Source organism: Sinohyriopsis cumingii, chromosome 2 (genome assembly GCF_028554795.1).
Source record: "Sinohyriopsis cumingii isolate HCF-2022 chromosome 2, ASM2855479v2, whole genome shotgun sequence".
NCBI lineage: Eukaryota > Metazoa > Mollusca > Bivalvia > Unionida > Unionidae > Sinohyriopsis > Sinohyriopsis cumingii.
The window spans coordinates 128,772,536-128,788,425 of NC_142962.1; the positions used below are offsets into that span (position 1 = coordinate 128,772,536).

At 37.4% G+C, this 15,890-nt stretch overlaps 1 protein-coding gene across 3 annotated transcripts in view; it reads left to right on the plus strand.

Annotated features, from left to right (window-relative positions):
• LOC149805809 (ankyrin repeat domain-containing protein 17-like) overlaps positions 1 to 15,890 on the plus strand; it is a 141,076-nt gene that overhangs the window by 43,840 nt on the left and 81,346 nt on the right. For all 3 annotated transcript variants that reach the window (XM_089950509.1, XM_089950510.1, XM_089950511.1), the window contains exons 14-15: positions 6,219 to 6,324; positions 12,729 to 13,655. In XM_089950509.1, the coding sequence (XP_089806635.1) occupies positions 6,219 to 6,324; positions 12,729 to 13,655 (1,033 nt within the window). The remainder of the gene's footprint in view (positions 1 to 6,218; positions 6,325 to 12,728; positions 13,656 to 15,890) is intronic.

The following is a 15,890-nucleotide window of genomic DNA, read 5'->3' on the forward strand; positions in this document are numbered from 1 at the left end:
CCAGACATACATATTATGCTGACCACAAATGATGTGTTGTAGTCCCAGAGTTGTGAGATAACTTTGAAAAATGTGGTGCAAAGCTTATGTATTGGCAACATAAAGCTATAATTGCATTAGTGGTGTTAAATGGATGGCATACCAAGACATCCCACTGAGCAGATTTAATTCTTTTGTGAATCTTTTACATGAATTGGAAGTTCAAAATATCGATGTTCTCAGAAAGAGTAATGTCAATTATGAATCTGCAGAGAGTGCCATGTGGAATGCCCAGATGCCACTGGGAAAGGAATTGCTGCATCTGATATGAAAGAAATGTCAAAAAGGGGTGTTTGAATGGCAGGAATAGTGAGTTTGGGGTCAGGTGGAGCATCTACTATGATGGGTAAGGGGTGTAGAATGGCAAAAGTAGTGAGTTTGGGGTCAGATGGTGCTTCTGCTATGATGGGCAGGGAAACGGAGCAGCTGCAATGCTGAGAAGGGAAAATCCTCATGTGCATAATGCCCACAGATTGGCACTGTGTACCTCACCAGGCTGAAGAGAAAATAGAATCAATGAAAAAGCTTCAGCCATCAGCTTCTACTATTCTGAGGGAAGTGGTCAATGAGAGGCTTGACTTAATGCCATTCAGAGAATTTTTATCTCACACATAAGGAGTTCCATTCATTTACAGTGGTTTACTTAACTTTTTTGGCCATGACTACTGAACGGAGAACTCTTAATAGCTTGCTTACTTCTCAGGCAGAAGCCATTCACAAAGATTATAAATTTGGAGGGATGAAGAAAAAGATGGCTACTGAAAGTTATTTCTACAAAATATATGATGAAGGATGCTATGGCACCTGTAACCATTCTCAGCCAGTTCTTCCAGAAAGAAAATTTGGATGTTACCCTTTGTGAAGGTGAAAATTGATGGGTATACAGCCTTGAAACTCCCTACATGCAAAAGCTCCAGGAAGATCTGACAGGTAGTAAATCTAATATCATCATACCACAAGAAACAATTTAAGCATGGAGAAAGTCACTAAAGCTGTTTATTGACTCCTTAGTTGAGAACATTCAAAGCTTCCAACCGATGACCTACTTAAAAGCTTTGGTAGTCTTGCTATGTGGCCAATCAGTATGATGTGAAAAACAGAAGCAGAAGGTGAAAAGCTAGACTTGAATTTTGTGGAGAAGTGACTTCTTTTGGACACGTGTGTGTGTTCTCCTATTCGAATTATGCTCACTATTTCCCAGTATTCATATTTGCATTTAACATTGGATTTCAGCAGTACTTTCATTTCAAGTAGAAAATTTTCTGAGTTATTTTTGGCCATATGAATCCAAAAGAGGATAATAGAAACCACATTGTAACACATTTCAACTGAGTAACCAGATTACATTATTGTAATTGAAAGTTAGTAAAAATGCTTAATCAACTACCCTTAATCAATTTTAAAAAAAATTAAAAACAAAAATACTTTCTAAAAGTTCACAATAATGGCACTTTCAAAGATTTCTAAACCAGTTTGAAGCAACCACTGTACCATGTACATGTGGGCAAATGCACATGTGTCTTCATATCATAATGTTCGTTGTTTCTTTGTTGCTGTTAAAATATTACCCTAACTATTGATAACACACTAAAATGCATAAAATTATAGAAATTGCTCCTTTATAGTAGGTATTTAAATTACACACTTCTTTCCAACCGAATCAACACATCTTGAGTGCATCTATTTTTAGAAGGAGGGGTTTTCGTAATGTGATCACTTACAATGCCTTTTTTCTGTATTTCACCAATACGAGTAAGGTCAGAAAACAACTTTGACGTTACAACACTTTTTGCAAATTCCTTCACAACATAACAGTCTGACCTACATAATTGCATTTTAAAGTTAAATCTTAAATAACATAATATCTAGGCTTTGTTTTCTATGAATTATATATTGCTCTGAATATATTTGCCTGATGATTTACGAAAACATCTAATAAACGGGTAGACCTACTTCCCAGACATAGCGGAGATGGCCGCCATTATTTCCCTGTCACTGATTCACTTAAGTTTCAAACTAATTTTATGATGAAATAGTGTATAAGAGGTAGTTAAAAAAATCCAGATCACTGATTCTGGTATGGAAACACTTTGATATTTACATACTATTGTTAAATTTTCAAAACACAAGTTTGTAAGTTTATCAGAGGATAACATGCAGAAATTGGGCTGATAGACCAACAAGTAGGTCTCCGCATTTTTCTTCTTCTTTTTCTGACACGTTACCAGGCAAAGTGGGCGACTAAACAATGTAGACTTTGCCTTCTTCTGTTGGGAATGCAAAAACGACTTTACCCTGTAATTTCGTTTGAGGTACGTTGATTGAAAATACTTTTTGAGATGTCTCCTTGTCTTAGCCAGGTTAATTCTGGTATTGTGTTGTAGCAAAATGTATTCATCAAGCCATCAGTAGCTAGGCCTAGTTTTGATACCACTTACGCTGAAAAACTCTTGCACATTCACATGGATGTGTTTTGATAGCTGGTTGACCATAACCCTTTCCTGAGTACTGTACAATGGGAATCTTGCAGTGGTATTGCGGGGGAAAAAACACCAGAACATGTTATTGACTCTTTTAAGGCATAAAACTTAGTGGACTTTCCTTGAAAAGTAGTTCTAGCAGAAAAGTACCTACATGATGTGATGTGTAAACTGTCATTCAATTGACTGCTGCCATGGAGAGGATTTTCCAAACTTGTAGAAGTTAGGAGCGCCTGCTCTAACTTCAGCATAACATACTGCTGGATGTGAGCATGGGTTTTCTGCCTAGAATGGAGTTCTGAATAAAGCTAGAATGAGGCTGAATATTGAGACTAGGCAGAAACTGAAGGCCATAAAACTATGCCATTTGATTACAATCCAGTATTATAGGCCTGTAGATCAAAGAAAGATGGGCGAATTTATGAATTAAAGTAAAGTGAAGCAGGAGTTGATCTTGTAGTTAACAATGTCCATCTTGTAATAATTCTGTATTATAAAAATGTATGTATCTCAGTGTATACATGTATGTCCATTAAATTAACCCTCTTGATTGTAGCACTATTTGCTGTTGACGTTGCATGGGGTTTATCTCTATTTTTCCGGTACTCCTTAGTTTTGGGTGGATCTCATTGTTTGAAAATATGCAAGTCCTTTGACTGCCTTTTGTCATGCATAACTCCTTTCAGAATTGCTTGTTGTCAGTCAATATTTCTAACCCAATTCCAGTCATACTTCAAATGTGGGTTTACATCATGAAAAGCTCGGATGGGTTCTGTAATTAGTCAGATCCATTCATATTAATTAGGTGATCTTGCATCCTATTGGCTGTGTTAATACTCTAGAGGCCATGTTTCTGATCACGTTTTAATCTTTCTTGGAATATATGCTTTTACCAATAAGGTTTCAGATGGGTTTGATCAGGAGCAAAATCCATGCATACTTATTTAAGTGATCTGATTAACTTAGCTTGTTAACCCTCTGGAAGTCGTATTTGTGATCTATCTGATTTTTTATGAAACTTGCAATATGGTTCATATCATCAAGATCTTTTTGTTTATGAACAATTCCACATATATTGCATACATGCCAACCATTATGTTTTTGGCATAATCATTAAGCTTTTTCCACTAAATTACACATTATGCAAAAACATATATGGATTATGCGATTTCGGTATATCCCCATCCTCCCCAAAATAATTTGTTTTCTTGTTTTTATTAACATCCCATTAATCCCACAGACCGTAATCTTGAAAAGACTGCGTCTACATAACTACGACATAAGAATACGCTTGTCCGTAGACTTGCATGCACTTTTCTAACAGTATTATGTTCTATTTATAGCGACTGTCCTATTTCCAAGAAACATGCTGGTTTCTACTTTCAAACTTTTGACCTCGGATTCTGTTTATAGCAGTTATATGGCTTAGTTAGGAGAGAAGACTGTTTTTCTAATTTTTGATCTTTGCTCGCAGATTCTTTGTTCTAATTCATATTTGGTACAGAACCAGTCTGTAGGTATTTGGCGCTAAAAGTTGTCAGATTTATTCGAGTCAATGCATCTGCTAGAGCAAAAATTTTGTCAAATAATTTCACAGATGGATTAAATAAAGATGAAAAAAACCGATTCAGAGACAAATACATGAATTAATAATACAGTGTTCCATTCTAGGGCAGATTCATGCCCATTGCAGGCTGTATGGAAAGGATTTTAATATTATTCATGTTGGTAAATTTGATGTAGAGCAACACTTGAAACCTGAAGAAATCACGAATTGGCTCATCATACTAACTCTAGTACTAAGGTAACTTCTTTTTTTACAGCAAAACTCAATTGTGGACACAAATATGATAAATCCAGAGGTGTTATTTATCAATTTCTTAATATAACACATACTACCCCATAGCAGTAGAAGATTACGTTCCAATAGATGTTTCCTGATTCCAAAATTGAGAATATATACATGTGCAAGAGCAAAATCATCTAAGATTGTTGGGTGTTGAGTAGAAGGTACTTCATTTAAAATTGCAGAAGCCATGAAAAGGGGGTTGTTTAGTATTGGCACAGACAGAAGTAGTGGTTATGATGACAAAAAGTTGTACTCAGTCTGTGTAAGAAACTTTGACAATGAAATGGGCAAAGTCAGAGTGCTCTTATTTCATTACCAGAATTAAAAGTATAGTCCACTGTAGAAAACATTTTGGATTTGTGTGATAATGCTTTGAATAAACCTGATATAAACTGGCAAAACTCTTTTGGGTTTTCAGCTGATAATGATCAGTGATGACTGGAATTCCTAAAGGAGATGCATTCTGTATTTTGAAAAATGTCTCATCAGTGTACATCACATGTTGTCTCTGTTATCTGATGCATTTGCTGCACAAAAGGCTGCCAATAAATTAGGAGAATGCCTGAAGTATTAAGTTGGCATTCTACCTGACAAGTACTTCATGTGGACAGTTGATTTTTTCATCTTATTTCACAGCTAAAAGACCCAATAACTTGAAGATATAAATTTCTTCTTTGTCAGGTTATGAAAGGAATATTGGTTCTTTACCATTCTAATGCTGACTGTGAGAGATTGTTCAGTACTGTTAACAAAACTAAAACTGAATTCAGATCCAGGCTTAGTAATCCAGCTCTTAATGCTCTCCTGTTATGCAAAACATTCATAGTCTTAGCTGGTACAAAGTGTTTTGAAATGCAACATGAGAGTCTGTTGCTTTTTTAAATCTAAAAGTGCTACAAATGAAAACTTGAAGCAATAATTGATGTTAAAAGACCAGAGTAGTAAAAATAAAACATTTTTTACATATATACTCATTAAATTTGTATCATGTTAAATGTGGATTACTCTTTTTCTGCTCAGATTACTCTTTTTAGCCACTTGGATTACACTTTTTACTCGCCAGGGTATGATGTATATATGATATGGATGAGATTGTTTTGCATCCAGTTGACTGAGCTTGTTATCTCTCTGGAGGCAGGATTTCTGATCTGGTTTTGATCAAACTTGGATTGTATTCTTTGTCATTAAAAATCTTGGACATGTTCATTAATGAGTGAGATCCACAGATACTACTTTTGTGGTCTTGTGTCTGATTGGTTGATCTTTTTAACACTTCTAGAAGCTATTTCTGATCAGATTTTGATCAGACTTGCAAAATGGGTTTATATAATCAAAATTTTGGAATTGATAATGAGCAAGATTCACAAATTTGAGATAATCTTGCATCTGATTGACCAACCTTTATTGCCACTCCGGAGGTCAGATTCTTCATCCAGTTTTGATCAACCTTGGAAGATATTGACTTGAGTATGTCTTGTGGTGGAACAGATGAGTGCCATTTGCCATGTCAAGTTCAAAATACATCCAAAGATTGTCAGGATGGGAGAAGAAGCATGAAGCCTTTTGAGTACCATGGATAGGAACTGCACTTTCTGAAAATGTACTGGAGGTCTAAATGTACTTTATAAACATTTAGCTGAACATGTTTTCCTTCATTGCATCAGTCTTAGATGACATTTCTGAACTGTTTGAATGCATGTTTTTGGGAAAATGTTGATTGCATTACTAAGAAAGTCTTGTTAGGGTTGGCAGATCTGGATGAATGAATTGGTAAAATATGGACTGCCTTACTGAGAAAGTCTTCATAGGGTGGGCAAGTATGGATGTAAATATCTTTACTCTAATTCCAGGCACGTGTTCCAGTGCATGGTTTGGCACATATTGTCCCACCAAGTGAGCCAGATTCACATGTGAAACCCAATAATCTCACCAACCCTTCAGTCTGTGATCAAGCAGGTAACTTTACACATTAGACTATTTTAGTAACAGTTTTAGTTGGCATCTATGATGTTTTTGGTGGATTCTATCAAAGATAAAAAGTTAATCTTGAAAACTTATTATTATATAAGGTTTTACTTGCTTCCACTTTTATTGCAGTTATTTATTTGTTTTTATTTTTGTTTAGCCTTTCAGCAAGTCACATGGCATTGGTAGATGTGGCCAAAAAAGGGGCTTGTGGGATTTGCCAAAGAACTGCTGCTACTGTTGGAGTAGGAGGAAAGAAACCACATCCTTCTCTTCTCTAGTGACTCCCCTCCATTCCAGATGGGGACCCATTGCACTTTCCAGTGTAAGGATATCGACAATGTGTTGACCCCAAGAGGGGTCAGAGGCACTTCAGGTATAAAGAAGTTGCCAACACACTGATGATCAGAGGCACTTTCTGATGCAAGATGGGGTATTGTAAGCATTTTGTATCAAGCCTAACCACACCAATCGGACCTCCCCTGGTAGGATGCAAGGAAGTTATGGACTTTATCTTGAAGGAATCACTGGTAGTATAAGGAAGGGACCAATTTGCCAATCCTGGAAGGGATCAGAGGCAAATCCCAGTGTATGAAAGATGCTGTCAAGCTGACATTGGGAGGGATCACAGGCAGCTTCTGGTGAATGAAACTTGGCACCTCACCTGCAAGCCAATCCCAGGAGAGAGCAATGGCATTTGCTGGTGCAAGGAAGTCACCAGCTTTGATGATCCCAGGAAGGGTCAGAGTTCTGGTTTTGCCAGCATCCCCAAACATGTTCTGCCTTGTGTAAAGGAATTGCTTTCTTTATCCTTGCTAACCAAAGTGGATTGAAGTTATTGATCAAGACTAGATCCCTGGATATTGGATTCTTTGCAGTGATTTTCATTGCATGACTAGTGAGTACTAGGCACTGGTCCTCGAGCAAAGCAACAGATACTGGTTACTGGATGTATGTCAAAGGGCACATGGGCACCAGTTCATAGTTCCCCATATAGGACTTGCCAGTGTCCCCCCTCCATTACCAAGACTAGGTCATTACTCCCCATTTCCTGGATGTTACTGTTCAGTTGCTATGGAGCTTGTGACCTGGTGGTCTGAAATGTCTTATTTTCCCCACCATGGCACCATAGATGATTTTTCTCTACTCTCAATCAGCGAACTGGGCAGGCCATACCATAGGCCCTTGGCCTTCTCATCCCCTTGGAATTCTTGTTTGGTGGCTTAATTCCAAGATCAAAGGGTTCAACAGCACCAGTCACTGGCTGTGATTCTGGGTAAAGTGAAGAAGCATCCGCATCCTGCGAGGTCCATGGGACTCCCACCTAAATGTTGTAATTAAGGATCTCAGAAGAACAGCAAGATTTCTTTTAAAACTCCTTGTATCTTGTGGTAAATGGTATAAACCATAATGGCAAGTGCAGGAAACCTATGGACTCTTCCATCCTCCCTAAAAGATGCAGGTAGCTGACCCTAGGCAGTTGCTTCCTTTCCTGTCAAGTCCCTCTCTTGCTGACATCACAGTTGGTGCCAGACTGGTCCACTTTTCCGAGGACTGGTTGGACCTAACAGATGATGCATGGGTCCTCTCCACAATTAGCGTAACAGACTTTGCTTCCACTTCCATCCAGCTTTATCAAGGACCCCCATTTGTTTACACCAGACCAATCTGGATTTCTTAAGGGATAAGGTATACACCCTACTGAGGTAGGGAGCATTGGAGAGAGTGTTAAATACTCAAATAGCTGGATTATGTTCCCAGACTGTTTCAGTTTCAGAAAAGGGGGAAACTTTACACTTTTCATCTATCATTTCCCATTAAACAAGTTTATTTAGGAAGAGAACTTAATGAGGGAGACATCAGCCTCAGTCAGGATCACCATAAGGGTGAATGACTGGGAATTCACATAGACCACCATGAGTCTTACCAACACATTTCCAACTTGGAAATTCTTATGGCTCAGTCTGGACAAGGAGGTTTTCAGTTTCTGGCACTTTTAGTTTGTTCTAGCTTTAACCAGCATGATGGAAGTAAAAACATTTCACAAAAGATCATTGGGGTATCCATCATCCACTATTTTGACAACAGGTTATACACAGTATTCATAGGTATGTCTTTGTCAGACCTGTTACTATGTTAGAAGAAAGATGCCTGGGGTTCATCCCCTACTTGGAAAAGTCGTATCTGATTCTTAGAATTTCACATTCAAATCAAGGGCCGTTTCATGTTCCTTGCAACAGGACTGTGCAGATACTGTCCCTCACAACAAGAATATTAGAGAGGAGCTCATCTGCTTTCCTTTACCTCTCTCTGGGGACAATGTGCATCACAGAAGGTCTAACTCCTCTAGTAATTTCATATCAGGTTTCTCTAGTGTTTAACGCTAACAAATTGGAGACCTCAGTTCAGATTCCATTAGGATACAATTTCATTACCACCTCAGCAGCTGGATAAATCAGAGGAGTTTCTGACTAGACTTCTGATAAATACTCCAGAACCTCACTTGTTCCTGTACACCAATCAGTCTGATTTGGGCTGGGGTACTTTATAGAGCCAGAGGGGGTCTCCTGCAGGGCTTGCAGTCCAGGCAAGATTCTTCCCTGCACATCAGAGGCCCTGAGTGGCCGAGTGGTCCAAGGCACTCTCTGTTACGGATCACTGCCATCTCACCTCTGTCTGCGGCGGGTCGAGTCTCAGATTCAGCCAATGTGGGTATGTGAGAAAGCTTGTCAGTAGCTTCTCGTGAGTTGGTGGTTCTTTCTGGGGGTTTTCCTGGGTTCTTCCTCTACCATTAATACTGGCCGCCATGCATATCCTATCGTGTGCTGAAAAATAGCGTTAAACCCCACAACAACAACTTCCCTGCACATCGACAACCTGTAGGGCTGCATCTACCTCACAAAACACAGCTGTGTTATTGTCATTATGGACAATATGTCTGTGACAACCTGGAATGCCAAGGAGGCACAAATTACTTTTTCTTAGTTTGGAAGTCTGGAACATCCTTCGATGGACAGGTTTGGGAGGGATCACTCTCAGAGTCCATCACATTTTAGGCAAGAGAAATATTCTAGCAGACAGCCTTTCCAGGCAAGTATGTGCAGTCTTCACAGAATGGTCTCTCCACCATTTCAATAGCAGAGTCTGTGTTGGGGTGGCCAGTGGTAATCTTGTTTGCAATGAGGCTCAGCAATAAATTACTGCTTAATGTCTCCCCAGTGCCAGAGCAGTGTGCTTGGGCAGTGGTTGCCTTCATTTTGATGTTTGATTGACTATAAACCTTTGCCTTCATATCTTTCAGAACAATCCCTGATGTTCTTTATATAGTTATGACTTTGTATGGCTCATCCTCATAGCCTTTCTGTGGCACCAACAACTGTGGTTCATTGATCTCATCCTGTTGGTGGACACCCCATGGGAGTTGCCTCTGAGGAGTGACTTGCATATGTCAACATAGTGGCTGAATCGAATACTGTGGAAGATATTTTACCTGAATCCAGCTTTTAGAAAACTTTAGGATTTTAAAAAAAGAAACAAATTTCATTATTTTTTCTTATTATTTACTTGCATATTTCAATGTATTTAATACATGTATTCATTTGTAAGACCAGGAATCATCTTAAGATCTTCAGGAGGGCAGTCTTTGTTTTCTTTTTGAATTTTATGAAATTCTCTAGTCCACTAAATATTTTCTCTTTTGGTGGGGAAGATTCCATTGGTGTTTACTTTGTTTACTAGCCTTCTCATAAATATCTTGACTGGGAGTTGTCATCCTACTCAAAGTTTCCCTGCCTACCATATATGAATAGCTAGTAAATTGTATGCTTCAGTGTCGACACTTCCCATTTTCGTCAACAAACCTTCGAATGTCATAACAATGTCGTTTACAGAATTAAGCTTAATCTTCTCCCTTTAGTTTTCAGATAACAACTTGTGTAACAACTACCATACACATAACAAATTCGTCTGCTGTAAGGTACTAATCTATTTAGGGGTGGGATGGAACTAGGATATTTTATTTTCTTTTATCACAAGATATTTAATTTTTTTCAGATAGTATAAAGGATATTGTATGATTTTACTTTTATATAAATCAGAGTAAGATATTTTTCCCAATCATTTGAGAGAGACAAATATTTTGAAATAAATAAAATTAAATTTGAAATAAATAAAATTAAATTGATGGTTCCTTATGTAAGTGTGGCACACAGTGGTATGTATTGCAGCATGTTTAGAAATAGTGGTTTTACCATGGTACAAAATTGTTCATGGTACCTAACTTGATTTTTCCTGCTGTCTTTACTGAATTCTCTCCCCCTGCTGTTATTACTGGTTCTCATTACTGAATTCCATCGCTCTTCCATGCTCTGAAATTGTTTAATTTGGTTTGAGTTGTTTTGATACAGCTTTTTTTTGTATTATGATACTGTCCCTAGATTCTAGTCATTTTTTTTGAAAGAAATTATGTGCTACATTGTTACCATGTGTATTTAATGAAGAAAAAAGACAAAGAAACAAGTGAATTGTGCAAAGTATTGACATGGGGCCCCGAGTGGCCGAGTGGTCTAAAGCGCTCACCGTTCCGGATCACTGCCATCTCACCTCTGTCTGCGTGTGTTCGAGTCCAAGGCTCGGCTAGCGTGGGTACGTGGGAAAGCCTGCCAGTAGCTTCTCGTGTGTCGGTGGTTCTTCCCTGGGTTTTCCAGGGTTCTTCCTCCACCAGTTATACTGGCCGCCATGTATAGCCTATCTTGTGCTGAAAAATGGCGTTAAACCCTAGAACAACAACAACAACAACAACAAAGTATTGACATGAGCATTTCAAGTACTGTAGTATCAGCAATTTTCATCTGGTACTAATTTTCATGGATTTTGTTGTTGCCCTGAACCATGAATTGAAAGACCCAATGAAAAATTAGCCACACATGACAAAGAAGTGCCCCCTCCCCCAATTTCATACTGTGCTTCTTTCCCATAGATCAGCATAGGTCATCGCTTCTGTAATGTGGTCATAGAATATTAGCATCGATATGTTTCTTTTTATTTGAACCCTTTTCTTAAAATGAAAATTGTAATGCATTTTATATTGCACACATAACTGTGCAATTTCCAGATGTGATAATTTACATTTAGTGCTTTAAATTCATATATGTTGTGATATAATGATAGAGAGAAGCCAGAAGAAGAAAAAAATGAGATATTCAAATATTAGTATGAAAATTGAATAAAGGATAATAAATGATTATAGTGTATGAAAATTAGATTTAATACTTGTTCTGATCAATTCTTTAAGTGAAAGTATTGTCAAACAATTTAAATCCTTGTGAAAGGTCTCATTTTTTCCATGCATATCTAATCCCAATAAACATTACTGTAAAATACAACTATTGCACTAAACACAATTACTAATCTCTCTATATATACACACACACACACAAACACACAGAGTACTTATTGCATTGAAACTCAAGCATTACTGATTTTTGGATAAAGCCACTGAATTAATATCATATCAGTCAGAGTCTGCAGTTGCACACAAATATTGGTCAGGTAAGCAAACCTGAAATTGTTGAATTAAACAAGTTCATCAGTGTCACAGATAATGAAGTCTATCTTTAACATGTTTTCGGGGGAGCTGCAATTATCCATTCAGCATGAATCTGCTTGTTTGATGAAATTTAAGTAATCTTTAGTGGCAGAAGTTGGTTTGTGCATCAGGTATGCTCAATGTATTGATTCCATTGTTTTTCAGTTTAGTATCTTTGCACTTTAATAGACTCCAAAGACATGAAATGTTGACACTGCTTGCTAACTGCATTGAGCAAGTCACAGATGTTCATGTTGGGTTTACATGTGGAGTGATGACATTATTTCAACTGATAGGGAGCTAAGTTAAATTTTACCACTTTTGAGAAATTGTGTTTATGCCATGGTTGTCAGAAATCAATTTATGATGCAACTTTATGGACAGTGTTTTATGAAAAAGATCATACAAATGTACTTAATAACTGACTGGCTCCATGTTGTTGTCTGCATCAGCTTTGTTTGATATTGCATGTCAGTGATTGATCTTGACGTGTGTTTGAAGTTTGCTCAGTATTCTTATATTCATTGAAACGACCAAAATTTTTATAAGCATAGTTTTGATATTTTGTTTTTTGTTTTTAGGGTATTAAATTCATGAAATTAAATTCCTACAAAAATATGCAAACTTTGACAGGCAAAACCATGAATTTAAGTACATGTAAAAGTTTCTTTTTTTTTGTGAACAAAAACAAAAAAAATTGAGACCCACGAAAACAAATGATACTAAAATGTATGCATTGAGGAATAAAAATGTGAGATTTCTTAAATTTCCATTTTCGTATTGCTTGTCATTTGTATTCTACTTTCAGCAACTCCTGGTGCTAAGAGGAAAACCACGGAGAAAGAATTAAATATATTAACAAAAACAACTGACCAGATATGGCAAAACATGCAAAAATCCATTACAAAAAGAACTGTGAGTAGTGGCAATGCAAATTGTGGGAGTGACTCAAGTAACAAAGGGAGTAGGACTTCTAGCTTCACCTCGACTGGTTCTGATCTGATGTGTGGTGAAAATGGCCTTCATGACTTGATATCTGATGAAGCTGTTGATCTTAAAGCAGGAGAAAGGCTTGAGGCTATCATAAGTAATGTGATGGCTAAGGAACTTATCAACACCACCTCGACACGAGAGGAGCAGATTTTACGGAAGCAGCAAATTTTAGAAGAGCTTCAAAAAGTGGAAAGAGAGTTGCAAGAAAAAGCCCAAGCCCAGTTACTATTGAGTGCACAGCATCATTTAGAACAACAGCAGCAGCAACAGCAATTGCAACAAGTCTTACAACAACAAGGGAATAAGCCATTGCACAAGGTTCTACACAAACAGTTGGAAGAACAAGTGAAGCGGAAGAGAGAGAGCACACAGTCGGATGTGATATCTAGTCCAGTTGTTTCATCATCATCATTAGATTTGATTGCAGCCGACACTTTGCAAATGTCCAACAACCTTGATAAACAAGGAACAAGGACCAGTACAGGTGATCAGCAGAGTAATGGCATGGTTAAACCAAATATTTGTGCAGGGGTTTCCAGCGGGCCTGCAAATCCCTTTGGGGCCTCTATTAATGATTTACAGAATCAAGGGGATGAAGTACTTGAAGCAAATAAAGGAAACATCAGTAGTAAAACTGGAACAAAACGGAAGAATACCAAGAATGATGGAAACTTTCAGAAAAATAATGGAGGCCATTTGAGTGTGAATGGTGGTTTTTTATCATCTGAGCAATACAATGGTGGTAAGTTCTTTATAATGATGTCCTGCAATTTGTGTGTGTGGGTGGGGTGGGGGCTAAGCTATATGAACAGACAATTATCATGTTCCAAGATTTATTCTGTCAAGCCCTCCATGGCCTAAGTTGGACATAGTGATTGCTTTGGCATGCTCTTTCAGACCCTATTTTAATCTCAGTGTTAAGGATTTTTGCTTACTTTTTTTTATTTTAATGCCACTTTGTCCAACCCTGTTTGGATTTTTAATATAGCTTCACTATACACTAATCTTATCCTTATTGAAGCTCTAGGATGGCCAGGCCATGGCCAGTTTTTTTCTCTCACTGTTTTTTATTTATAAAGGTACATACATGTCAACCTCATAGTTATCCCTACAGATATGCTACATTGGTATGCAAGAGCATAAATTACACAAAATTTGTATGAATTTGTGCATTTGGAGAGTAGTGATGCACATGAATGATCACAAAATAGTTTCCAAAAAGAGAAAAGCACTCACCACATTATACCATTTCTCTTTAATTATTAACCCTTGATGTGACAAGTTTTGCTGCAGGTAAAGGTATCATAACACTGTCTTTGTTTTCCTCAGGCAGGCAACTGTTTATATATTCAGATTCTTTGACTTAACATGAAAAGTTCTCAAACTTAATTTGATTGGCACATTGGGCCCTGGAACAAACATACTGTCTTTGAACTTGCATTCATCAAGAATGTTTTACAAATGCTTGTTTGAAATACAGGCTACCTAAAAAACATTAAAATGTTTTGATAACCAGCTTGGTTCATCTTCAAATGATGATTTAATTCAGGAAATAATGGCTGTTGATGGAGATGGTGGCAATAATTTTTATAGTTTTGAAGTATATCAGATTAGTTTAGCTGGGAAAGTGTTATAGGAAATGTCGTTTGGTGATTTTGAACCTGACAGTGGTGTTCAATATTAATCCAGTGTTCATGCTAGAAAGTATTTCAGCATAGTGGAGCTGGGAAAGTTTGAATGAGAATGCCAGTGAATGATGCTGAAGCCAAAAATGATGTTCAGTTTGACTCCATTATACATGCTAGATGGACAAAAATAGATGGCATGCCATTCACCTCATTCATTGGAGAGCGTTATGGTGGCCTAGTGGTTAGAGTGTCTGCCTCGGATGTGGTAGGTCGTGGGTTCGATATCGTCTGAGTCATACCAGAGACTTACAAAAATGGTACTTACAGCTGCATTGCTTGGTGCTCAACATTAAGAGGTTAGTGTAAGGACTGGTCGGCCTGGTGTCAGGATAATGTCACTGGGTGGGACATCATGCTTCATGTCTGTGGCATGATGCCCCAGTGCTAAACATCACCATAAACTGCCTAACTGCAAACATTGTAATGATGTGATTAAATAAGCATATGCTTATATAACTAGAGGAGACATCTTTTGAGGATTTTGTTTAAAATATAGTTCTGACAGTGGCACAGGCAGTAAGAACGATGGATATTTGAATGTTAAGTACAGTGGCACAGGAAGTAAGAACAATGGATATTTGATTGTTAAGTAGAGTGGCACAGGAAGTAAGAACGATGGATATTTGAATGTTAAGTAAAGTGGCACAAGAAGTTAGAGTGTTTATTTAAGTGTTCAGTAAACATTGAATGATGACAGTCTCCCTGCCCCTTTTTTTCCTACTACACCCATATTTTGATATTTTGGTGACAAGGGGAACACCCTCTTTGAGATTAGTTTTAGCAGCATATCTGCTTTATACTTTCTATACTTTAAATACATTCTTTTAAAGTTCCTGTATAATTTTATTCCTCTGTTTTTGTGTGTGTACAATTTGTCAAAAACCCATATAATATCCATTCATTTTTATGGGGGAAGAACATGCCTGTTTGTTTTTGTTTTTTTTTTGATTTTACGAATCTTTTTCTTCACATAATGGATAGAAATGAACATTAAATAAGGATTGATGCACTTGGTACAGCAGAGAAAAGAAGCAGCAGTTGTTTATGTTTAAATTATTTCAGTGCAGGATAATATTATTGGTAAATTTGTGATGTGGAGAGTATGAAAAGGTGGTATTGTTATATTAGCACATAATTATCCAAGATATCTTAGTTTCCTGTTTAAAGCCCCCTTTTCCACCTGGATTTTTTTCTTCTTTTAGACCAGATGCCTTTTAAAATCCCAGCAATTTAGCAAATAGGTAGAAAGCGTCGATATGTAGCTAATATTAGCATTATTTATTGAGTTA